This window comes from Pelodiscus sinensis, chromosome 16 (genome assembly GCF_052426305.1).
Source record: "Pelodiscus sinensis isolate ZL-2025 chromosome 16, ASM5242630v1, whole genome shotgun sequence".
NCBI classification, from domain to species: domain Eukaryota; kingdom Metazoa; phylum Chordata; order Testudines; family Trionychidae; genus Pelodiscus; species Pelodiscus sinensis.
In genome coordinates, this window is record NC_143067.1 from 2,476,947 (window position 1) to 2,503,946 (window position 27,000).

General features: G+C 47.3%; 1 protein-coding gene across 8 annotated transcripts in view; it reads left to right on the forward strand.

Annotated features, from left to right (window-relative positions):
* EBF1 (EBF transcription factor 1) overlaps positions 1–27,000 on the forward strand; it is a 347,143-nt gene that overhangs the window by 194,287 nt on the left and 125,856 nt on the right. For all 8 annotated transcript variants that reach the window (XM_075900634.2, XM_075900635.2, XM_075900636.2 and 5 more), the window contains exon 7: positions 24,500–24,581. In XM_075900634.2, coding sequence (XP_075756749.1) covers positions 24,500–24,581 — 82 coding nt within the window. The remainder of the gene's footprint in view (positions 1–24,499; positions 24,582–27,000) is intronic.

The window sequence follows — 27,000 nt, forward strand, 5'->3', positions numbered from 1 at the left end:
CAATTTTGAAGTGTCTAATTTACATCCCTCTGTCGAAAGAGGGGTGTAGTCTAGACACACCCCTAGTGTGGGTTACTGTCTCAGGGAGTGGCACTTACACCACCTACAGTGAACGATAAGTATAAGGGAGCTCTACAGCCTAAGCTGAGGGCCAGCTGGCTTTGAGGCTCCTAAACTAAACTCCAGAGGTCCCAGGTTCAAATCTGCCTGGTGGTGGTGGTGGTTATAGCTGCTTACAAAAATATACTGGAGGCAAAAAATAGAAACATCACCTGTCAGTAAGGCTGAAAACACTGAATGAACTTTTCAAAACAGCACATAGTGATGAATCCTTAAAATAAAGGGTAGATCAAGCATTGCCATAGGGGATATTCTGGGAGAAGACCAACAGGGCCATTCAGCTGCTGGGTTACTAGACTGCTACTAGCAGGGCTTTTGCAGGACTCAAGAACTGGCTTTGCAAAGGTGCCAGTCTTGTCTACCGCTTCCTCAGTGGAGAGGTGGGGTGGGTGCTATCCGTGCTCATGCCGGAGGAAAGCTGCTCTCTTGGCCATTTGCAACATGCAGTGGGCTTAGACTAGACGCGAGGCTTAGACCACATGGCCCTTGCAGTCCTGTGTAGCCCTCGGGGCAAGTCTACATTGAAATTGCCAAAATCAACATAATTCCCGATTCAACAAAATTGAAACTGCGTGTCCACATGACAGGGGAGCCTTGAAATCAGTCCGAGGCAGGTTCCACGAATGTGGATGCGCTGCCTCGATGAAGAGCCCCAGGAAGCGGTAGGGAGTCGTTATTTCGAAATAGCGGCCCAGGAGAAGCCACGCTGCCGTGATTTCGAAATAACAATTTCAGAATTAACATTACTCCTAATGAAAAGCTGCAGTACAGATTTTGAAATAATAGGCTTGGTCGTGTGGATGCTCCTCTTATTCATTTGACCTAACGGGGTTATTTCAAAAGAAAGCCCTAGAGTCGACCAGGGCAAAGGGTCTGTGCTTGCCACACGTAGTACTTACTGTAGTCCTGAGTAGATCCAATGTCTTTCATCCAAACAGAAGCAGCCGCAACTGTAACCAAAGTAACCAAAAAGACACGAATGTCCCCTCCTCCCACCCCCGTTACTTTGTAGTGAACACATACCTTTCAAAACCCAAACGATATTAAACTATTACTTACACTACAATTGCACATACTGTCTGAATGCAGGTACTACTGCCTTTAAGAACAAATCTAGTGAATTATTCCTGCCCAGTAAACATATCAATTTTGTTTTCCTCTCCCTGCCCCATCCCCCCGCCCCAAGTCAGCCAGTCATATACAATCTAACAGCACCTTTTGCAACACAGCTGTGTTTAAACGTTTTGTTGCTCGTTCCGTCCCTGGGCTGTATTTCTGAAAGTGCTGAAAATGGAAATATGACAGGAATGAGACCCACTAATAAATTGGCATTGACCATACCTATAAGGAGCGTTGTTCCAACTCAATGAAACAATTAGAAGAAGACTGTTTACATTTGTCATAGGCACACGTTAGCCTTTTTTGGAGCAAACCTGTTTATAAAGTACATACATACATAACCCTAACCCTAACCCACACCCTTCTGCATTATGTACTGTTTATGCATACACATTGTGTGTGTGTGTGTGTGTGTGTGTGTGTGTGTGTGTGTGTGTGTGTGCGTGCGCACGCAATGACAACTCGTAGAATCGTAGGGTTGGAACTACTAGGTTCCCCAGTGTATAGTTTGCAGTTTGGAGAGAAATCATCTTCCATCATTCGTCATTGCTTAGCTGCAGTAGACTGGGCCGGCACATCATTTGTTAACGGCGACAAAGGCGCACTCATAAATGCCGACATGTTACATTAATTTATAGGCACTGAGTGACTTATTAAATGTGATGTGTGAAATATAACAGGGCCCGGTATGGATGATTAGGTTTTGGGCTTTGAATTGTTGACAAGGCAGGGGTAATGAATTGCAGGACACAAGCGAGTGTGTTTCTCCCTCATTAGTCAGTATTAGCTGCATTAATAGTAATAATTGGATATATTCATCATTTAAAATGTTTTAATAAATGTTTGGACAGCACCTGATCGAGGCTGTCAAGTGTTAGACTGGAAGGTTTGTGATGTGAGAAAAATGACGGCGTTCCTCAGGATGTAGCCAGCCGAAAGGGGGCTCCGTTTGCCAATGTCTCTTGAGCGATGGGGAGAGGTAATTTGCAGAAAAATGGGAAACGCAGTCATGAGGGAACTTGGCGTCTCTTTTCCCCTTAAAAGAAATGGCAGAGAGATTTCCCAGGACAGCGTCACCCTATCGACATCTCGATATTCCAGTAGAATCTCCAAGATGGGTCTTGAGCTAGACATTTCTGATGAGCTTCTAGATTGAAATGTGGACTTCACAACAATGTGTTCGAGGTTGGGCTTTTGTTTCTGCTCCTGTCTAAAGCAGGGGTCCAGCCACAAATTTCAGGTCCAGGCTCGATGTATCCCAGAGCTCAGAAATATTTTGATTCAGGGCTTGGCGCCATCTGTATTCTAGAATATTAACATTCCAGACACATTTTCTGCCGATCATTGGCAAGACCTGCTTGATCCTACCTATACTGTAGGCAAATCATTTTCAGAGGTGTCCACCAGCCAGCTGCCACCTTTCCTTTGAATGTCCTTATCCCCGGTGCATTGTTGCCCACGATTCCACACAGGACTTCCTCTGATTAAAAGAGCGGTGGTGTCAATTTCTATCCCGGCATGGTCCTCAAAAGCAGAATAAATATCCCCAACCCACCCAGGAAGCCAAGCTGCTTTCTACTCTTGCTCTGTGAGAGACAGGTGTTCCAGGCAATGTTAAATGGTTGAGTATGCCTTCTAAAAGAACTGAAAACAACATAACAGGTTTATTGCAAGATGCTGATGATGGTTTGAAACCTGTCAGGTGGTGGCAGTTGATTTTTGTGTCAAAAAGCCCTGATATTTTTTCTCAAAACAGAAAAGAAATCTACAGAATATACAGAAGTGAAAGAGTGGATGGACAGCTACTCAGAGTTCTATGCAGTGCATTAATAAACTGTGGGGTTTTGTTTGGAAAGGTGAGACCTCTAAGGAAAAACCCAGGTGCTGGAGAAGGGAGGAGGTGGGATTTGACTCTTTCAATGGGATTTGTAAGGTCATCCTCAGAGTCCTTCCCAAAATCCAGCTCTTCTACTTCTTGTGTTCCGACTGCCTGAAATCCTTTGTCTCGCTTCAGTGGATAAAAGAATCTTCATTTCTTCTTAAGTACAATAAGCCAAATATTGCCTTAGTAGCTATATCCATTAACCTCCCACTACAGAAATACGCAGTGGAGAGGCATTGTTATAACTGAAGGTAGACTTGACCATGTAGCTGTATAGTTGGGGATATTTAAGTCCTGTTTTGTGTTTTTTGTTAATAAATTCTGCCAAGTACACCCCAAAGTTACACCCTTTGCCATTTTGCTGGATTTTTTCATGCTTCCCATTATTTTTGCAGGACTAAGGTTATTTAATGTATTCAACACCAAAACCATATACAATTTGTTCTAAAATCTATTTGATGTGATTGTTTTCCTGCTGTTGAGGCAGGGTATCAATGTTGCATGTTAGTTGGGAGGCAGTTTTTGTTTCTTGTTTTGATAGGATGCTTGCATGTTGCTATCATGACAGCAGATGTGCCTGGTGGCTGGTTTCTCATTGGCAGGGTACAGTAGTTCCTAATCTATCTCCTAATGTATGTGTGGCCAGTAGAGAGAGAGTAAGAACCTGAGTGTGTTCTGAGATGCTATAACAAGTGCTAACATTATTTGCTGAACATGGAACAAATCAGCATTTCCTTAGCATTATGAATACAGGCAGTCCCCGGGTTACATGGATCCGACTTACATCAGATCCCTACTTACAAACAGGGTGAGGCAACCCCGCTCTAGCTGCGCCCTCCCCCAGAAGACCGCCGAGTCACGCTGCGATCCCGCTGCCCGCGTCCTCCGTGGCGAGAAAAGCCTCTCCGCGTCTCCCTGGTCTGGAGGACTGAGGGAAGTGAGGTGTGGGAGAATAAAACTGAGCTCTGGAGAAAAGTTTGGTTAGAGTTTCCCCTACAATATGTACCAGTTCCGACTTACATGCAGATTCAACTTAAGAACAAACCTACAGTCCCTATCTTGTACGTAACCCTGGGACTGCCTGTAGATAGGTCCTTGCTTTCCATTTATGTCAGTTGTGATGTAGCAAACTATGCAGGCACAGGTTCTAGTATCAACTGCACCTGTGTAAATCCATGGAGTTAATCTGCATTTATACTGACACACAATGCGGTCTGAATCTGGCCTCTGACTTCTGAATTGACAGCGTTTTGGCACGCATTGCCTTAAATCATTTAAACTTACTATTCGTTGCATTTATATATTAGACTCATAGTTTTCAGTCTAACTGGATTATTGTGCACTTTGCTCTTCACAAATAAAACTTTTCTGAGGCTTTGAAAAGGCTGCCAAATTGAACCAAAATCACTCTAGCTGTTCACTGTTCATCTGCAATACCGGTTGGTTTCAAGTTACTCTCCAGTTGAAAGGCTTCAGATAGAACTGGCTGCTTAAGATTACATTAACAAAGAATTAATCTTTGGATAGTCTACAAGAGGCTCCACTGTAAATTGTTGCTGATTTTCCTTGTTCTCTCGCAGTCATTCTTAAAGAAACAGTGACGGCAGGGCTGGAACTGTGAGGTTGTAAGCCCTTTCGAGTCAATGGGATTAGCTGTAACTTCTGCTGTTCTGAAGAGAGGAGAGAGTTCTCGTTCCTTTCTTTCCTGGCAACTTGATTAATTAATAGATCAAGTGAGCTCTGCTTGTTGTCACCACGAGCACTGCTACGACTGACCCACTACAATAATAAATACGGTAATACAGCTGTGCTTCATGATTCCTACAGAACTTTGTGAAAAACTACCCCTAGTGATACCAGCATCCTAGTAAAAGCGACAAGGAGTCCTGTAGCACCTTATAGATGAACAGATACATTGGAGCATAAGCTTTGTATCTTTGCCCACTGTGACGTAGTGGGGGTACCTGGCTGGTTTCTAGGCTGCTGGCTCTGGGGTAACCCCCACTGGCTGCTGTGGGTACCACGACCCAGCAAAACAGGATGAGTCACTATGCAAAACAGTAAGGCCAGACACCCCCCATGGAGAGGAACAAAGGAAGGTGGAATGCTGCCCTGGCTGGGGGGCAGGGCTGGAAGAGAGGTAGTTAGTGGCTGGCTGGAAGCATGGAGGAGACAGCCTAGGGAAAGGGGCTGGAGTTTAGGGGCTCAGTCTCCCCCATCTCAAGGGGGCCTGAGGCATCCTAGCCCAGCTCTGTTACCAGATTCCATCTGTGCTGTGCTGTATCCTGGAGAGGCAATAAACTTCCTCTATTCCACCGGCTGGTGCAGTCTGTTTGTGCCATTTCGGGGTGCAGGAGACGGGGGACCCCCAACGCGCCGTCACACCCACGAAAGTTTATTCTCCAATACATCTGTTAGTCTATAAGGTGCCACCAGACTCCTTGTCGCGTTTGCAGATCCAGACTATCACGGCTCCCCCTCTGATACTAGACAGCATCCTAGTGACACCCCTAGAGATACCAGCATCCTCGTGACTTACCTAGTGAGCCAGTGGTTGGGACCAAACTTGTTTCCTGTTCTGTAATGTTAGTCGTTCTGGTTCCAGCAAAGGCTTTTCTTGCTAGAGATCACCCTCCTTCCTGGAAGACACCATCACACACCGGTCCCTGCCACTGTGACTAGGCCTGTGAGTGGCATGGGATGTAATACCAGGCTGATCCTTGACCGGCCTATCTGCACCTATGCTTCCCAGAATTCCAACATATAAATGATATAGTGGCACATGTTCCTTGTGTCTTCCTACTGTTAAAATCCATCTGTACCCCCAAATCCTCTGGGCAAGGACCCTGCCATCATGAGATTATCTCTGTGATCATTTTGAGCTTTTGGTTTGCCCTAGGAAGAGAGATTAAAAAGACTGGGACTTTCAGCGTAGAAAAGAGAAGATGAAGGGAGATATGCTAAAGGTCTATAAAATCATGACTGGTGTGGAGAAAGCGAATAAGGAAAAGTTATTTCCTTGCTCCCATAACATAAGAACTAAGGATCACCCAATGAAATTAATAGGCAGCAGGTTTAAAACAAACAAAAGGAAGTTTTTCTTCATGCAGCACACAGTCAACCTGTGGAACTCCTTGCCAGAGGATGTTGTGAAGACCAGGACTTTACTAGTATTCAAAAAAGAACTAGGTACATTCATGGAGGTTAGGTCCATCATTACTTATTTGTCAGAATGGATAGGAATGGTGTCCCTAGCCTCTGTTTATCAGGGGCTGGAAATGGAGAAGGATCACTTGATGATTCCCTGTTTCTGTTCACTCCCTCTGGGGCACCTAGCAGTGGCCACTGTCTGCAGACAGGATCCTCGACTAGATGGACCTTTGGTCTGACCCAGTCTGGCCATTCTTATGTCTGGTTCTCTCTCATCCTGGCAATACCCTCACCAGGAGATGTGCAGACAGAGAGACACATTTTTTACTGCCGTTCTCTGGCTGCACTCTCCCTGCTGGCCTGTGTGACCTCTCAGAATTAGTGCGAAAGGGAACAGCGCAGCTGCAGTGCCCCCACTTCCACTCTCCAGAGTGCAGATAGGAACTTGAGCAGCTGGCTTACAAGGCTCTTCGTCCTGCATGTCCGAGTCTCACTGCTTTATGCAGAGTTCTCATAATGTCGCGCCTAAATTACAAGTGAGGCAGTGGGCAGGTTTTGTTTGGCTTTGTTTTAAAGATTGCAGTAAAGTCCAGATGAGACTCCCTGGGAGAGGTTGTTTATCAGAAGATGAATAAAACTTTCCCAGTGTTCTCATTCGAGCAAGGTTGGTACAATCCTCCAGCCTATGCAGTATTTATGGATGACACTACAGCCACTCTTCTCCTTCTTCTCCTCCTCCTCCTCCTTCTCCACCTCCACCATCTCCTTCTCCTCCTTCTTCACCTGCTTCTCCTCCACCTCCACCTCTTCCTCCTCCACCATCTTCTCCTCCTTCACCTCCACCTCCACCTCCACCATCTCCTTCTCCTCCTTCTTCACCTGCTTCTCCTCCACCTCCACCTCCTCCTCCACCTCCACCTCCACCTCCACCATCTCCTTCTCCTCCTTCTTCACCTGCTTCTCCTCCACCTCCACCTCTTCCTCCTCCACCATCTTCTCCTCCTCCTCCTCCTCCTCCTCCTCCACCTCCACCTCCACCATCTCCTTCTCCTTCTCCTTCTCCTCCTTCTTCACCTGCTTCTCCTCCACCTCCACCTCCACCTCCTCCTCCTCCACCACCGTCTCCTTCTCCTTCTCCTCCACCATCTCCTTCTCCTTCTCCTTCATCTCCTGCTCCTCCACCACCTTCTCCTGCTCCTTCTCCACCTCCACCTCTACCTCCTCCTCCTCCTCCACCTTCTCCTCCTCTGCCAGGATTCCTCCTGCACACACAGAAGGAAAAATTCTACTGAGAATAAGGCATATCCCTTCTGAGAACTCAGCACCTGCTTCCCACACTGCTGGATCAGCGCCCCCTGCTGCACCGCCACACCCAGAGTTCAGACTAAGTGCCTCAGCCTTTCCACCGACCAGTTCCTTGCTCCCTTCCAGCACTGAAAATAGCAACAATGCTCCAGACCCCGTCCAGGTTGCCGGCGCTCCTGACTGTGCCGGAAGCGAGAGCGCTCTGTTCCCTCAGGATTGTGAAGCAGCAGAGATATGGAAGGGGCTGTCTGCTTGGGTTGAGGAGCTCAGTGCGGTGTTCGGCTCTGCTCTTTCACTATTTTTAGGTGGTGTTTGTTTATTTATTTGCTAGGTAGCATCCCTTCCATGCCTTGGGCTCCCTCGGCAGACTCTTTAAGAATGTACAGCACAGCCTTTTTAGTTAGCCCTTTCTTGGCCTGCAGAACCGCAGTCACGGGAAAGACAGGATCCCCCAGGAGCAGAGCCTCCATCAAACTGATGCCCCCTCCCCTCCTCTACTCTGCCCCAACTTCTGACCCCAGGAGGAACGATACAGGGTGAAATCCTGTCCCTGTTGCCACGAACCCTTCTTGATTTAGAAGACGTGAGGATTTCCCTCTCGGATGGAGCTATGGCCTGATTTTTTTGCACCCACATGTGTCCTCAGAAGAACATGCCTGCGTGTTCCGCATCGGGCCCTTTGCTCCTGTTGCTCCACTTCATGCCGTCAGTCCTCGTGTGCTTTTTGCGGGGATATTTGCATGCCACGGGGAAGCGGCCATTCCCTCACCACACCTGCATCTGAAAGGATTGCTCTGCAGATCTCCAGGACGGCTGGGTGAAAGCATCCCCCTCCTCTCCTGCGTGGGGCTGGGTGAAGAGGAGATTTACAGATTGAGGTCCGAAATCAGCCCCGGCTGTTCCCGTTCTGCTGAGGAGTTAGCGCGGCTAAAGGCAGAACTGGGTGTCCTCCCAGCGGTTAATCAGAAGGCTTTGGAATGCGTCTCACCCGCTCTGTGACACTGACGCCGGGGGACAGCTGATGCGGGGAGCCCTTTCACTGGCTTGTGTGTAAGATGTTGCAGGCAAATGTTAAGACAGTGATGTCAATGTTCTGAGTCATGCTCCTAGACGTGAGACCCAGAGACTGGGAGACACGGGCCGTTAGCCGGAGCAGATGATGACCCCCCCCCTTTTTTAAAAGATAATTGCCAACTCCAGACTGAATGAATGTTGCTAATGTTGGGTTTTTTTAAAGAAAAAAAATCTGGTAGGAAAGCAAAAGCATTGTCCACGTCCTTTAACGGGTTTGGAAAAGAATGGCATACATTCACGGAGGCTGGGTCCATCAGTGGCTATTATCCAGGATGGGTCGGGATGGTGTCCCCAGCCTCTGTTTGTCAGGGGCTGGGAGTGGGCGACAGGAGAGGGATCACTTGATGATTCCCTGTTCTGTTCACTCCCTCTGGGGCACCTGGCATTGGCCACTGTCAGCAGACAGGACACTGGGCAGGATGGACCATTGGTCTGGCTGTTCTGATCTTTTTATTTATCAAAAAGAGAAACATTTTTATCCTCCTGAGGTCCAGCCACAGGTTGCTCTGGGACGAGATGCAGCCTCTTTACTCACCGTAGATTTTCAGAAGCGCTCTGCATTGCCCTATCTCCATGGTGAAACTCTCATGTGACTTCTGAACGCTGCTGAACAATCTTTCCCTTCACACGCCCATGCATATGAAGCTTGGGGAAATCTGACTCACTCGTCCTGTCACCAACAGTGCAGGCATCATAAAACAATGCAGTCTCATTTTCCGGGCTTTTGCTCAAATGTAACCAAAAGCATCCCAGTAGCATGTTTCAGATCCTGCCTCTGTGTTGTGCCAGATAGCCCCGTTTCTCAGCTGATGGAGAGCTTTGGGGTCATAGTTCCTGGGTCATAATGCTCTCCAGGCTTGGGTGAGACAAAGAGACAGCTGACCTGGAATTCATTTATTCAACACTGTCAGCTTAGGATTGAATAAGGATTTCAACTGGTTAGTGCATTACAAAGGCAATTTCCACTCTCTGGATATTCGCAGCCTCTCACCAAATGCTGTGAATGAGCCACTCCCTGACTTGGGTAGCTTCATTAACCCAAGCAACTTCTGCCATGTGTATATATATGCTTCATCAGATGAATTGGAGTGGAAGTAGCAGTATATACACACCTGCTACAATATATATACACCTGCTACTTCCACTCCAATTCATCTGATGAAGTGTTTTTTCCCCATGAAAGCGTTTGCCCTAATACATCCATTACTCTTTAAGTTGCCACGGGACTCCTTGTTGTTTCTCCAGACATGGTGCATTTTAGTAGTCCCCTTTTCTCCTTTCTCCCATTGTAGTAGTTTCCTTTTCTCCTGTGTTGTTGCTTATGGCACAGTAGGGACGTACATAGATTGTAACTGTAAAATACACACACGTGCACAATAGTATTTCTCCTTTCCCTCCCACTGAACCCTGTCCCCAGCTCCAATCTGAAATTTCGATGTCAGTTTGCATAAAACGACATGTTTCCCATGAATATGAAATACTTCTATTTAAAATGATGGGAGGGAGAGGGGGGTTAGGGTTAGGGGGTTAGGAGAAATGAGTGCAGCCTTTGGGTCTTGCATGGTGAAGACAATGTTGTGGCTCAAGTGATGTCTCCAGCTCGCCCGATCTAATTAGGGACTCGTTTTCAGAGGGGCTTCTCCCCAGAAGTGCCCAAATTTGCACCTGCATGTCACAGGTTCAGACACCTGCTGAAAAGTTTGATCTGCACATGCCCTTGAAATAGTCTGCCCCCCTGGGGTTTTGCAGGTTCCTCTGCTCACACTTGCATGGGCACAGGTGTCAGGCTATTTAAAGACTCATTAGCACATGTACAAGCACAAGTTTGGGCGCATGCAGTTCTACACACAGGGCTAAAGGGTGAAAATCTGACCTGTGTGTCGCTGAGCCCCAAGCAGGCAGACTGAAGGAAGGTAGCTGTTGTAAAAAATTTTCAATGGGAACCTTGAATTAATTAATACCCCAGTGAAAGAATTATCATCGCCACAACATGCGGGTGAGGATGACAGTTGAAGAAACCCTTATTTTCTCTAGTCTGTTAAGACAGAAGTAGTGCTTAAGACGACTCTCTTCATTTTCTTTAACGAACTATATCTCAGACACTACTGATGCCTACACGCTGTTACACTAGTTTACCACGAGATAACAAGCGGCCGAATACCAGTATCCTATTACAATTAACAGTAACTCTGTTATCTGTCATCACGTACACTGAACAGAGGTTCTTTTAGCACAGGGATGACACCGCGGTGACTGCTAATGCAGTGGCATTGTGTGAACTATGAGAGACCTCAGAGCTGGTTTTATACTTATTCCAGTGAATAAAGTCTAGCATTTTAAGTGGAATTAAATAGAATAGTTTTAACACATTTTCATACCCTGGTACTTGAAGGGTCAAGTAAGAAAAAAAGCAGTGTAAGGAAGAGTAATTAAACACCTCCAGAGCAATTGAATATTAGTGCTTTTACTGAGTATATGAGGATAAATTCTGTTAGTTATGTGACTTTTCCCTGTACTAATGTGATAATAAAGTACTCTAATTCTGGAGGGGCTAAAGCACCGTCTCAGCTAAAGCTCTGACCCCTTTGCTCATAAAGGACAGACAGTGACTGCATGGGTCTTAAAGAAAACCAGAGCACAAAACTTTCTTCTCTGTACAATGAGGTCATAGCCACGGTTGTATATCTGTGTATGTGAAGATGGATGCATCCTTGCTGTATGCCTATATTGTGTGTATGTGCACATTATACACCATCTTACGTCTAGGTGAATTCTCTGTGTTTTGGATACTCGGTGCACAGATGGTGTAAAACCCTCCAAATTTTGTTTGTTTTAGGTATTTAGGTCCAGTTGGAGTTCATTAAACATTGCAGGTAAATGGCATGCCGTGCGTAAATGGGAGAGCATAGAAATATTTGGTCCCCATCAACCACCGAGTTTTTTACTCCCTTGTGAAGAAGTATTGAAAAGGCCGTACTCGGGGGGAGAGGAGGGAGGAGACTCAAAACAGGGGGAAGTGAGAATTTAGACCTGTCTCTGAATCATTTAATGAGATTTTAATGTTTATATTTTGCCCAATTTTGCGCTGTTGTCTTTTGGTGCCGGGCGAATAGTCAGCAGCCTCATGCTTTTCATCATGAAAGATTGAAAAGCATTCTGTGACTTTTTTTTAAGTCACTTGGGAGGGAAAATTCCAAGCCCGCTTTTCCAAAGAAGCCTACACTTTTGTGATGCATTAGACCGCTTAATACAGGAGAGCAGAAGAACTTGGACGGGGAGGCTGAGAGACTAAAAATGGCTGTTCTGCACCTCGCGGCACAGAACACACAGACTTCTGGAAAGCTAACTTGAAACATTTGGGGGAACAGGCCGTGAGTAGTTGAAGGCTGCCTCTTGCGCAGTTCTAATGTGGGATTTGGTGATTATGTGGGTTCTTCTCCCACACTTTGCAGGGCGGACGTATTGAATACACCACCAGCAGCAAAAAGGGCATTGTGGGTTTCAGAAGAGGTACACAAAAATACCATCTATTTTGTCCAACAGAACCAGTCAGTAATCAATTGTGAGGGGCTCCCATGGTGCGTCATAGCACACCCCAGGGCCCTGGTCCACTCTAGGACTTTATTCTGAAATAACCGCCACCATGTTTGTGCATCCACACTGCCAAGCCTGTTATTTCAAAATAACAGGCTGCAGAACTCGAACTCTGTACTCCTGCTTTTCACGAGGAGTAACGCTTATTCTGAAATAGTACGTTCGACATTACATTAGTGTGGATGTGCTAGCACCGCTAATTTGAATGGATTAGCCTTCAGGAGGCCAATTAACGGAATCTGCCTCGGACTAATTTCGATGATTCCCTGTGATGAGGACATGTTAGTTTGAATTTGTTAAATCAGGAGTTCCTCAACTGAATGTAGTAATTCTGAAATAGTTTCCTAGTGTAGATATGGCCAGGGAGCCTTTCTAGACTTTAGCTGAAAGGTGCATTTTTTTCAGTGGAAGAGCATTGTTCCCATAACTTTGTTGCTGAGTTGTGCTTCCTTAATAAATTGTTTGCATCCATAAATAAAACCTATGGGTCTGATCTGGTGCCCTGAGAATTACCGGGCATGTTGACATCAGTGAGAGGAAGTTTGACACATGAAGAACGGTTAGGTTTGGGAATAGGTAGCAAGGCTGTCTGCAGTGTTTAATTTCTCCTCTGTAGAATAAATTTCCAGTTGTAAAAATGCCACAAAAGGTGGCTACTGCTGTTTATTGACTAAAAATCCAGCTGTGAACATGTGGGTAATAGACGCATTCCCTCATGCCTGTATTTGATTTCCATGCACAGTCTCATGCTGCTAAATATCGGTGTAAGCCTTCTGTGTTTCTTTTGTGATCCGGGAGCCTGATGTGGCCCCTTATTGGACATTAAAAACCCAGGGGAAAATGGAGATGTGCTGGATTTGGGTGTGAATGCAAATTTCAGCTCTTTGTACAGTATGTTCTTTAAAAACTGTCTCATCAGTAACAAGTGTGGGGTTTTTTTATACCCACTTCGACTCTGATATATGCCAACTCTGTGTGAGATCTGGGGACAAGCAGCCGTACTTAATATGAAATGGCAATCGTCACGTTGGTGGACTTCCGTTTGAGTAATTCCATGTAGGTTTCCTTTGTCTGCTGACATTCAGGAGTCTGGGAAGGAGTGTGATTGACAGCAAGGCACGGCGGAAGTGTCTGATGGAGAAGGTGAAACAAAAAACAGGACTGTGTAGCACTTTAAAGACTTACAAGATGGTTTAATAGGTGATGGAGAAGGGGAATTGATGTACTGAAAAGCAGAGGGAGAAACTCAAATAAATGGATCAAGCGGCCCTAGCGTCTGGTCCGGTGTTGCTCTGTGGTCTGCACTAGGGCCGAGGGCCCCCTGTCACTTCACTTGGTGGGAAGTGCCTGGTTCACACTAGAAATGAAGGAACTTCCACTTGTCTGCTTGATCCTTTCTGCTACTCCAGCCTGGGAGTACTGGAATTTCTGCTACTCCTTCCCTTGGTTCTAGCACACAAGCCAGCGGTGACCCGGCTCATAATGGCCCTCATGGAGCTAAGTGCAGGAGAACTCCGTTTTCTTTGGAGGGGCTACTCTCGTGCTTTAGGTTATAGATGTGTGTAAGTACCATAAATTAGCGAATATAGCACGCACCAAAGTATAACACGCACTCATGTATTACTCGCAGTTTTTCTATTGTATGTAAAAAATATATTAGAATACCCGCGGACGTACATAACCTGCAGGTTTTTGTAAAGAACAATAAACAACCAAAATCTGTGTTGGCTTCTTTTCATTAGGTGGAAACTTTGAAGTTGTCGGCATTCGCTTGTACAGCTATTGCTTGCATGAAAGGCAAAACCAGTATAATTATGTTGATCTTGTTGTCTTGTTATTATATTGTCTTTAAACTTCAAAGAATTTAGCTGAAATGAGTCTTTTAAAATATGACTACAACGTGATTCCGGTAATATGAGTAAAAATCAAATTGTATAACACACGGACATATTTACCCTGCGGGGGAGGGGTGTGTGTGCGTGGTAGGGAAAACTTTGGACAACCCGCGGGCTATCTTCGCTCATTAACAGTACCGGGCTGCAGTGGCCGTGAAATTCTTTCCTCTGATGGCCCACTGCAAAGATATGACACTGCTGTTTGTACTTTGGAGGTTTTGCTCATTTTACAGTGAGCCGGACACCTGGAAAAGCCTTCTCCCAGAGTCTCGTATTACCCGGCGCTTAAACCTGGGGCTCGTTTTGTTTGCCCTCTGACAGGTTTGCGGAGTGCAAGCAGCACTCGCTCCCTGGATGGCCACGGGTCTCGCTGAGCTTGGCACCCTCACCACTGTCATATTTTCACATGGCTGAACTGTTCTCGCACAATTCCGCCAATGTGCCGGGAACAAACAAGCTTTTCTTCCGCATCGGGAAGGCTGGTCTTCCCTGTCCAACTATTTATTCCCCTTTCACTGATGTATTTATTGTGGCAATGGAAGAGCAAGTCCTCGCATTAGCCCTCTGTGTATGAATTCCCTTAAATCTCCCACAGGGTTGAGATGGAGAGAGGGTGGGTTTTGCTCCCCACTCAGATCCTTATTGTTTTTAAGAAAGTTTGCTTTTAATGTATAACCCTCCCATGTGGGCCTGCAAACTCCCCTGGTCAAATCCTGTGTATTTTCCTTTTGTTTTGTATCCTGGGCCTACGGTTGCCAGGTGTTTGGTATTGACCCAGACAGTCCCGTATTTTCGCCTTGTGTCTGGTAAAAAAGAAAAAAAAATCCAGGAAATACCAGACACCTAAATTATCTGGTATTTTCAGATTTTTTTCCCTGCCAGGAGGCAAAAATACCAGACACCTGGCAACCCTACAACACACTCAGCAACCGGGCCCCGCTCCCGCCCGCTTACCTGGTTCTGCAGGGGAGCTGTTTTCTGACTCGGAGCAGGAAAACAAGATGGCCGCCAGCCGCTGGCAGACTGTTAAAGCCAAAAAAGCTTCAAAGGCATTTCTTAAAGGGACCATGTTTTATTTTATTTCATTTCATTTTATTTTGCACAACGACGTTAGTCTCCCCTCCCCCCTTTTTTTTCTCAACAGAATTTTTTCCCCGGTGTTTTTTTTCTTTTTTTGGGGGGGGGGAGGGGACGGTGTTCGGTATTTTTGGTTAAACCTTCTGGCAACCCTACCTGGGCCAACCAAGAATGTGACCTGGCTGGGCTTAGCATGGCTGTAGAAAAATAGGAGAATGGACAGGTTTTCGGAGCACGGACTTACAGTGTAAATAGAAAAGGCAGATAAGGGGGAATAACACACAATGGGATGGTCAGCAAATGGCGGAGGACTCGGGTTTGTTAGGAGGGAATCCACTGAGAAGAAGGACAAAAGAAAGGAAGAAACATGGGGGACAAGGCCGGGGAGAAGTGCATTGTGGGAGGGTGGAGTCCGATGAAGGAGGCCAACCTTGACAGAAGAATGGCTGCATGAGGCACTACGGTGGCATTTCTGAATTGAGCTGTTCCAGCTTGGGTTGAATTCTGCTTTTCTTGGTTTTTTAAATTTTTGTTGTAACGTAAAAAAATCTGGACAAAAATAATTGTGTTGTTTGTTTCCAATACGGGGGAATGAAACTCATTTTCTGACCTGCGCTGCCTGTGAGCCATGCTGGTGGGATTGCTTGAGGAGAAAAGTCCTACTTGCCTTGGGTCAGGCCTGTAGTCTTGGGAGCAGCCTTTCACTTGGGCGCACGACACTAGCCAAAGGGCAGCTTCCTCTGAGGCACACCCAGGTGGCTCCTTTCAAAGGACAAGGGAGCTTTGCTGGCTGTAAACGCAGTCTGTATTCAGGTACTTCACAGCCAGAGGCCAGGGGAAGAGCTTTCATTCTTATTACCGTGCCTGGCATAAGCTCTCCAAATAGCTTATAGACTCGTAGAACCCGAGGTCATCCAATCCAGTCCCCTGCCCTCACGGCAGGACCAAGCACCATCTACATCATCATCTCTAGCCAACCTGCCCTTAAAATCTCCAGTGATGGAGATTGCACACCCCCCTGGGCAATTTATCCGAGTGTTTAACCACCTTGACAGGTATGAAGATTCTCCTAATGTCCAACCTCAACCTCCCTCGCTGCAATTTAAGCCCATTGCTTCTTGTCCTATCTTCAACAGACAATAAGGCTGCGTCTCGATTGGCATGATTTTCTGGAAATGCTTTTAATGGAAAAGTTTTCCGTTAAAAGCATTTTTGGAACAGAGCGTCTAGATTGGCATGGACGCTTTTCCGCAAAAAAGCCCCGATCGCCATTTTCGTGATCGGGGCTTTTTGGCGGAAAACAAGTCTGAGCTGTCTACAGTAGCCCTTTTGCACAAAAGCTTTGCACAAAAGGGACTTTTGCCTGAACGGGAGCAGAATAGTATTTCTGCAAGTAGCACTGATTTCTTACAGTAGGAAGTCGGTGCTTTTGCGGAAATTCAAGTGGCCAGTGTAGACAGCTGGCAAGTTTTTCCGGCAAAGCGACTGATTTTCTGGAAAAACTGGCCAGTCTAGACACAGCCTAAAGGTGTAAACAGGGGGTTTGTATTTAATGCTTTATCTTACGTCTATTTTTGTTGTTGTTCTGTGTCTGGTGGCAGTGAGGGGACTGATCCACCCCCAATTTTCCAGGACTTGTGAAAGTCAGACTGGGCTGCTTGGATTTATAACAATCCTTTGCATAATAAAGAATGATGTACAAGCTGTTACCTAATGAACTGTTTTACTGCGTTTGCCCTTCAGTGCAAGCTCTAAAATGTAGGATGGTTTATTCCATGCACAAAGCCTTCCAGGAACTTCTCCGGAGTGGGTTTTTCTTAATCTGTAACCGAATTCTTCCCACAGATGCGTGAAGCTAGCTGTGGGCCTGTTATTATGTTGAGACAAGCAGCTCGTCTCGTGCTGTAGGTCTTGCAGTAGAATCCGACCCCGTGGGGGTTCCTCATCTCCACCTGAGGGGAAAGATTGGCCTTGTAATAGTGTGAGAGCAGCTATTGGGTTGCTCCAGTAGACTCCGGTGGCAGAATGGAGGGGGGCTATAAACGCCTACACAAAGTCATTGGAAAAAAAAAGTCAAGAATAGCTTGATGCATGCAGAAGTGGGAAGGGCCTACATAGGAAAACGAAGCTGTCAGCTAAGGCCATTCACAACAATATTACACACCTGTGTGGAAAAGCAAAATCCAGACTCATTGGAGACCTCTCTGTGTTGTAACTGATGTTTGGGTCCAGAGATGGTTCTCTGTTGCAAAGGAACTGGCGACTGTGCGGTGCTAAAGTATATTGTTTCCTCTCATGGGCAGAAACTACTCTGCCATCTCTGTTCAAGGACAGAGGTCACCCCAGGGAGGGTGGAAAGGCAGAGCGGGGTGTCCTGGGTGTGCATGGTTGAAGAGCAGTCGACCAACGTGTCTGATCAAACTGGCCAGTAGATGGGAAACCACGGAGGCTCAGGGCAGATAGTAATGGACAGATACCCAATAAGAAGCAGAAGAGGACTTCTGTCTGTCATAGGGGTTCCAAGTCTCTACTGCGACCTCCATGCTAGACATCTCTTTTGCTTTGAAAAAATGTAATAAACAAGGAATAGTCTAGTAGCACCTTAAAGACTAACAAAACATGTAGACGGCATCATAAGCTTTCGTGGGCACAACCCACTTCTTCAGATGACAGGAGTATTAAAATTCCAGATCCAAGAATAAATAATGGAAGGGGGGAAAGGGAAAAAAAAAAAAGGAGACAAGACAGTGACTGGACTGGTCAAGTAGTTACAGGAGGCTGATAAGAACAATTTGCACCTCCATTGTTTGGTTGGTGAGTTAAGTCATTGGGATGTGGAAGGTCGTGTGCGAGCCAGGCAATATCTCTGTTCATTCCACTCTGATAAGAATTAAACGTGTAAATGAAGTTAAGTTCCAACCCTTCCCTGTGTTCTTGGATCGGGACTTCTAATACAGGCAGTCCCCAGGTTACATGGATCCGACTTACATCGGATCCCTACTTACAAACGGGGTGAGGCAACCCCACACTAGCTGCTTCCCCCCAGCAGACCAGGGAGACGCGAAGCTAGCGCCCCCCCAGCAGACTAGGGAGACGCGGAGCGGTTTTTCTCAGCAGACACCTCAGCTTGAGAATAAAGGACTGAGGGAAGTGAGGTGTGGGAGAATAAAACTGAGCTCTGGAGAAATGTTTGGCTAAAGTTTCCCCTACAATATGTGCCAGTTCCAACTTACATACAAATTCAACTTAAGAACAAACCTACAGTCCCTATCTTGTACGTAACCCGGGGACTGCCTGTACTCCAGTCATCTGAAGAAGTGGGCTGTGCCCACAAAAGCTCATGGTCCCATCTACATGGTTGGTTAGACTTTAAGGTGCTGCTAGAATAGTCGTCGTTCTTTAAGTTTTTCCAGTTACAGACGAACGTGGCTTCCCCTCGGAAGCTTTTGTGTTGGCTCTTTTTGGGGGCATTGGGATGTCTGGCCAAGAGAGGGGTCCTCTCCAGCAGAGGAAGGGTTCAGCAGCAGGAAGTAGCAAGGTGGGCAATGACTGAGGGGCGAAGGACTGAGATTGGGGAGCTGGGGGGGAGAAGCTCGGAGGGAGAAGCTCGGAGGGGCAATGATGTGACTGGTCAGGGGGAGGACGGCAGTTGCTGCAAAAGGCAGGCCCAAGAGCAGCCTGCAAGCATGGGGACCCCGATGAGACACAAGTCCAGCACGGTGCTCAGAGAATCTGCAGGCCAGTGTGACTTCCTCCAGAAGAGCAGTGGGCACGAGGGGCTCGCATGGGCCTGACGAGCACCCCCGGGACCCTCGCGCTGGGAGCAGTCGTGCGACTCACTGTGGGAGCCTTTCAAATAACTGTGTGCAGGGCGTTGGCCCTTGGTTTCTGGCAGCCCTCCTGGAGCACTTCTCAGCTCCCTGACGGGTGCGGGGGTGGGCGGGAAGTGTCCAGTGGGTGTGCCGCTGGCACACGCAGAGCAGTGACGCAGAGATGCGTAGAGCAGTGCTACAGCAGGGTCGGTCCCAGTGGGTTGGAGCCGTTGGCTGTATTAATCCATGTGTGTTGTGTCAGGGGAGGGGCAGGGCAGCAAATGAGCTTTGTTTAACTGTAAAAAGCCTGAGGTAGATGCCCCGGAAATCAGGGGGCGCTGATTTTTGCAACACAACAGGGGGACAGTGGGGCTGGACCGAGGGGTGTTGGAAGTAGTACAGGTCGAACCTCTCTAGTCTGGCACCCTCAGGACTTGACTGGTGCTGAAACAGAATTTGCCGAAGCACAGGAGGCCAATATGGTCTAGCAGCATTTCCAAACCTTCCACTGCTTAAGGGGTTCTGAGAAGACATGGAGGGTAAATCAGAGCTAAATAACAGCCCGGAACACTGAGAGCCAGGACAGGGGGCTGTAAACGAACTTTCTGGGACTGAGGGAAACTCACACCCATGGTCAGTGGACATCTGGACATTGTGTCCAGTTCTGCCCCCCCCCACTACAAAAAGGATGTGGACGCGTTGGAGAGGGTCCAGTGGCGGCCAACCAAAACGATGAGGGGGCTGGAGCATATGACCTAGGAGGAGAGACTGAGGGAGTTGGGTCTGTTTAGTCTGCAGAAGAGAAGGGTGAGGGGGGATTTGAGAGCAGCCTTCAACTTCCTGAAGGGAGGTTCCAAAAAGGATGGAGAGAGGCTGTTCTCAGTAGTGACAGATGGCAGAACAAGGAGCAATGGTCTCAAGTTGAGGTGGGAGAGGTCCAGGTTGGATATTAGGAAAAACTATTTCACTAGGAGGGTGGTGAAGCACTGGAATGGGTTACCTAGGGAAGTGGTGGAGTCTCCATCCCTAGAGGTGTTTAAGTCTTGGCTTGACAAAGCTCTGGCTGGGTTGATTTAGTTGGGATTGGTCCTGCCTTGGGCAGGAGGCTGGACTTGACGACCTTCTGAGGTCTCTTCCAGCTCTAGGGTTCTATGATTCATGACATCCGGCTCACTAAAATCATGCCGGACCACGGATGTTGCCGGATTAGAGAAGGCTGGACGAGAGAGGTTGAGTCTGCAATAACAAATATCCAATACTTGGTTTCTGTCAGCAGCAGCAGTTAGATGTAAACAAATACACACGTAAGTTACGTTTCTCATCACTCCCGCCGGTCGATCTCTTACCATGGGGACGTCTTGCAGAGCAAGGAGGCAGGACGAGGTTCAGGCTGGAGAATGTAGCAGAGCTGATGATTCTTTGATCACTAGAACACCCTTGAGTTTTAAACCACGTGCCCACCGAGCCCCCTTTGATTTTCCTCCTGTCCCCCATTTTCTCTTGTTTGTATTATTGCAGAGCCTTGGCATCTCAGTCATGGACTGGTACCCCATTGTGCTAAGCGCTGTACAAATCACAGAACAAAACCAGGCTCTGTCCCAAAGAGCAGGTCTAGGACAAGGGGCAGCAGATGGACCCAGACACCAGGGAGTGCGTGGTAACTGGGAGGGAGTGTTTGTCAGCATGACAGGCAGAGGTTCTCTCTTCACAGCCAAGTAACACGGGGTCAGATTCTGCCCTCCATTTCACCTGTGCCATCCAACTCAGGCGGATCATGGAGATTTGTGCCGAACTGGGTGCTAGGCACATCACTGGCCAGGAACCAAACCCACGTTTCTCACAGCTTAGGGTATAACGACTCACGGGACCTTCCTGTAGGTAGAGCTTAAAAACCAACCAATCGTCTAGCAGCACCTTAGAGACGAACCAGACATGTAGCGGGGACCGCGAGCTTTTATGGGCACTGAGCACGTCTTCAGATGAAAGCGTAGAGACCACACTTAGGCTGTATGTTGGTTGGTTTCTCGGTGGAATAAGAACACAAGATTGGAGCCGTTGATTTCTGTTTTAAAACAAAGCAAAAGAAATGATAAGATGTGAACTCTGTGCCTTGACAGTTCCTCTCCAAAATGCAATGGCTGGTTGGTTGTTTTATAAATCATTTCCTTGGAGTTTACAAGTGTCGCCCGTTTTGGGGGGCTTGTTAGAACTAACTAAACAGACCTCAATGCTTCTTCAGCTTCTGGGGGGGGAGGGAGAACACCCAGGGTATGTCTACACTACCCCGCTATTCGAACTAGCGGGGTAGTGTAGACATACCCCCATTGATCTGAAGCGAGACTCACCCATGTTATGGATGGTAAACATTTTGTCGCGTTGGAATTAGACGTTGCAGAGCCAAGCTGTTGTGTTTCATGTAGGTGTTTGGAGCTTTTGGCACCAGCTTATAAAACAAGAGAACGACGTTGCTTGTTCAGCTTAGAGATTTGATAGGGCTTGGTTTAGAGCTTCCCTTATTTTTTTGGGAGGGAAAGGGGACTTTAAAGTTGATCAGCATGCACAGGCACACGCGCCCCTGGGTTGACACGCCTTGCAAAGTTAGCATGATCAATATTTTCTGTGTGTGCACGTTTGACTCCGTCCCTCGGCGCAGATATTTTTAACTGTTACCTCTCCCTCCCCCCTTCCCGGTTATATATTCCTTGAGGGAAGCTCCAGCCAAAGCAGTCAGCTGCTTGGCTCCTACATTCTGGAAAACTCTGAAGAATTCTCTAGCAAAACCCTGGGGCAAAGCTGACTTTTCCCTAAAGAATAAGCGGTTCTGAGAGACTTTGCCACATAAGGGCCTGTTTGAGGCTCCAGGCACCAGCTGACAGGGGACGTCTTTGCCTCCCAACAGATGGCCGGGCTTTTTATTTCAGCCAGCGAGCTCCCGTGGAGGGGTGGTCTCGCTATTCTGCCAGCATTCCGCATGACAGGGCTAGCTTAGGGCAGGAGGGATCTAATGTCCGTGCCCTTCATAGCTCATGAGCTAAATGATGGGCTGTTGACAGGAAAGCCACCATGTGAAGTGTAAGATCCTGAACTCTTCCCTGCATTTCGTTTTGCTTTGGCGGAATTAATGCCCTATTTGCTTGTCTCTCAAAATCCAGTCTGGCACGAGAACAAACCTGCGGCTGGTGGCAAGCAGTTGTCTGGCTTCAAGATGCCAATATTTGTGCTGACAGCTCCTTCTACACAATCTGAGGCTGGCTGTCACAGCTGGCCATTAGAGGCTTAAAAAGACACACACCCGACAAATAGCCCCAGCGCTCGCTTCTCGAACAGCCAGGCCCACTTGATGAGAAAATGCAGTGGCTTATTCCCCTCTTTAATTGAGTGAAAACAAACGGCACCCTGACCCGCCACTGCTGCCGCCAGTGGCTTGTGGCTGCTTATTATTTGATAAGCAGGTCGGTCTCTTTTATTTCTGTTACTGAAAGTAGCCCCCTGTCGTTTACATGTGTCAGTGTGACCACTGCCTAATATGGTTTCTATAGTGCGAAGGAGCTGACACAAGAGCTAAACGGGCCTCTTTAGGATGCAGCTGAGCTGGGGGTGGGGGTGGGGGTGGAGGGAGCGCCATCAGAGAACACCAGCCAGAAAAACAGGCCAGTGAAATGTTTCTGGGCCATGCGCCCAATTTTGCCCTCCTTTATTTCTGCATTCGCTAGATATGCCACTTAGCCCTGGTCTGCACTAGGGCATTATTTTGAAATAACCCCACTTAGGTCGAATTTATAAGCGGCGTGTCCACACGACCAAGACCGTTATTTTGAAATAATGAGCCGCTTATTTTGAAATCTGTACTCCTACTTTCCTTATGGAATAATACTCATTCTGAAAGCGTTTGAAATAACGGTAGTGTGGATGTGTCAGTGTCGCTATTTTGAAATAACTCCTCCCAGAGTCATTCGAACTAATTACTCCCCAATGCTTCCTGGGGTTCGTCGCGTGTCCACAATAACAGAGCCTGCCTCAGACTAATTTCAAGGCTTCCAAGTAGTGTGAACACACTAGTTTGATTGTTAAATCAGGAGTGAAGTCAAATGTAGTCATTTTGAAATAATTTCCTAGCGTAGACATGGCCATAGTGGCCACCTTGGGTTCTCTCTGGGGATCAGGATGGATGCTTGCAAAAAAATTAACTTTCCAATGTTAAGTAAAACCATAACAATCTCCCCCCAATGCATCATTAGCAGCAGAGACCGGTTAAATTAGCCTCTGCCTGCTTAATCAACAGCTATTACAGGTATAATGATGCTCTGTCTGGTAGCACCTGGTTTTAAAGCTTTAGGAGAGAGCTGGCCGCAGTTTATTTTGGACAAAAGGCAGATAAACCTTGGCTGTTGAAGAGGAAGCAAAGAATGTGAGACCCACTGTTATTCACTGACTTGTCTTTATGGCTTTACAGTCCATTGGTGCATAACAGCAAAGAAAGTATTTTCAGTGGAATGTTTGCTTCTGGGGGGCGGGGCTTGTAAAATGCAGGGTCTCTTCTTAAAGATCTACACCGAGGTCGTAGAGCTGCATCTAGCTATTGGCAGCAATTTCATTTCTGCTAGGAGATGGGCTTTTTAACCAAGACTTCCCCCCTCACACTGAGCAATGGCTTGTTTGTTCCTTCGTGTAAATTCTCCCGAACAATCTTCCCTTATGTTGGCAAACTTGGTTTGCGTGTGACACATGAACTGGGGAGATGAAACCTCGGATGCAGAGAGAAGGTTTCTTGCCCGGCATATTTGTGCTCCCTCTTTGCTGTATTGAAATGGTGTGTTCTTTAACTTCCTGGCTCTGTGGGAGAGAATGGGATTCCCTGACGCTAGTCACGTTTCATAGGGACCAATTCTGCACACGACATGGCTGTAAGGAAGCAAAGCTCTTAAGCGTGTGTGTGTCACTCTTAAGCTACGTCTACACTATGAGTTTTCTCTGCAAAATATGCTAATGAGGGACTCATTTGCATGAGTCATGATCTCATTTGCATTTTCAATGCCAATCCGTTTTTGCGCAAAAACAAGCAGTGTGGATGTTTTCTTTTTGCGCAAAACCCCCTTTCCCCACAAGATCGGTAGGTGATCTTGCGGAAAAAGGGGTTTTTGCGCAAAAAGAAAACATCCACACTGCTTGTTTTTGCGCAAAAAAACCCAATGCAAAAACGAATAGGCAGAAAATATGCAAATGAGAGCATGACATGCAAATGAGTCCCTCATTAGCATATTTTTTGTCGAGAAAACTCGTAGTGTAGATGTAGCCTTAGAGCCAAAATGCTTTGCTGGTGGCAGGTAAAGGGGTGTGTTCCTTACCGATGTGGCCACTCAAAGGGACAACTTGTGGGAGTAAGGACTGCTAATAGCGTGCGGTGTTATTGGATCAGACTCCGGAATTGGCCATGGCGCTGTGGTTAACGATGGTCTCTCTTTTCTCCACAGGTTCTTCTTGAAATTTTTTCTCAAATGTAACCAAAATTGCCTAAAAAATGCGGGAAATCCCCGAGACATGCGGAGATTCCAGGTCAGTATGCCACGCTTCCTTCTTTCCAGAGAATCAGCTTGTGGGGGTAGAAATAATTGGACCCAAACTGAGCGGGTCATTAACGGGAAGTTACTGAAATGTACCAAGCTGCTGTCAGGTTTGGGGAGGTCAAAGGACAGCAGGAAATTGTTGGGTTTTCACGCTCTGAGCAAGAGGAGACTTCAAGATGATACCCTCCCCTTGGGGCATAAAAATGTGAAAGGAAGACACAGAAGGGACCATTCAGTTGCTGTGTTGAATCACACGGCTGCTTCTCTCTTGCTCTATCCTACGTGTGCCTTCCAGTAAAGAATTTGAGTGAGTGAGCAATATTTATTTGGCGGGGAGGGGGGGGTCCTGTGGCAAAATCAGATCTACGGTTCTGCTAAAAATCCAAAACAAGCTCCCTTTGCGGAGTCTTTTGCTGCGCTATGAAAGATGTATTGTTCTGGTTTTGAAAGGTGGCATTAATTTTATATTGGCCCAGTCCTGGCTCGCAAGGGGTGTAAGCGATCAGTCCCTCCACTAGTCACTTCCCCACCCCTTGCTGTCTCTAGTAGAAACAGCAAGGGGGAGAACAGGAGCCGGTGCTGGGGGGAGCCAGCTTAAAAGCCGGTTCCCCCAGCACCGTCTCCGTGGGGGTAAGGGAGGCAGGGAGGTAGAGAGGACCGTGACCAGTCCCAGATGCTGCACCTCCGGCCTGCCAGCTCTTAATACATTTAAAAATCAGAAGTGCAGCTGGGGAGCCCGGCGCGAGCTGGGACAGCTGATGTCTGGTGATTTCTGGCTCGCACTACCTCCCCCCGTGCTGCCCTTTAGCCTTTAAAATGTATTAAGAGCCAGCAGGGTTAGCTCCAGCGCTGGGAGCAAACCCCACTGCAGGTGCCCTGCTTATCGACTAATTGACGGACAATCCAAGTCAATTAAACTAAATTTAACATCCCTATCGCTCACCCATTGTCTGGTCCTCACTAGAGTGTTTTGGGGCTCATGCTTCCCCACTGTTGTAAGCACCCCCCAGGGGAGCCGAGGTTGGGTGCGGGGGGAGGGGCGGGGGGGTGAACAGAGTTTGTATTTGTACCAATATTTGTAACCATCCATCCTCTTACCAGGCTCAGTACCAGCCTACAGGCTCCGGGAGTAAAGAGAGCCATGGGAGCGATAGCTAGACTGCCCCCCTCCTCCCCGGTGCTGGAGCCGGCAGAATGTTGGCAGTGATGGGAAATGTGTGCCCAAAGCACACCCTTCCCCCCTCCCCTGGGTAGGTGCAGCCATGTGGTCCGGTAGTGGGTATTTGTTTGGAAGGGGTCTAGTGGAGATGACCGTTCCCTGTTGGAGGGAAGGGAGGGGTTTAAGAAGGTGAGCTCCATGAGGTTTCTTATTCAGCTCTGTCTCCAGGGGGCTGGGTTAACTTTGGGCCAGCAGCATCGCAGAAGGCTGGCTAAGGTCACAAGGGGGCAAGTACCATCAGAACGGCCACACTGGGTGAGACCAAAGGTCCATCTAGCCTAGTCTGCTGACAGTGGTCAATGCCAGATGCCCCAGAGGGAGTGAACAGAACAGGGAATCATCCAGTGACACCTCCCCTGTTGCCCATTCCCAGCCTCTGACAAACAGAGCTAGGGATACCATTCCTACCCATCCTGGCTAATAGCCATTGATGGATCTATCCTCCATGAATGTATCACTTTTTTTGGATGCAGTTAAAATCTTGGTCTTCATAGCATCCTCTGGCAAGGAGTTCCACAGATTGACACTGTGTTGCATGAAGAAAAACTTCCTTTTTGTTTGTTTTAAACCTGCTATCTATTCATTTTGTTTGGTGGCCCCGAGTTCTTCTGTTATGGGAACAAGTAAATAACTTTTCCTTTTTCACTTTCTCCACACCACTCATGATTTTATAGACCTCTATTCTATTCCCCCCACTTAATTTCTTTTCTAAGGTGAAAAGTCCCAGTCTTTTTAATCTCTCTTCATATGGCAGCCGTTCCAAACCCCTCCTCATCTTTGTTGCCCTTTTCTGAACTTTTTCCAATACTGTGCAAAATTCCACCAGCTGGATCCCCTCCCATATTTGTACGTTCCACACATTGCAGGAGGGTCAATAATACTCCGTGCCTTTTTAATTGTACACATGCTGACTGGTTAATCCCTGTCATTCCCTGCAAGGGAGATAAGTAGTATTGCTGTACAGCTGAGAGACAAGAAAGTAAGTGACATGACCAAGATTATGCACCTGTCTGTGTCAGAACTGGAATTCAAATGCAGGAGTCCCTGATGTCCAGCCCATGTGCCTGTCTCTCTACAGTGCTGCCATTTCCCACTCATTAAAAATATATTGTCCTCCTCAAGGAAAAGCATTCTGCAAGGGCGTTCGCAGCCGTAGGGCAATCTAGCATGAACAGCCAGGTCTGGGGCC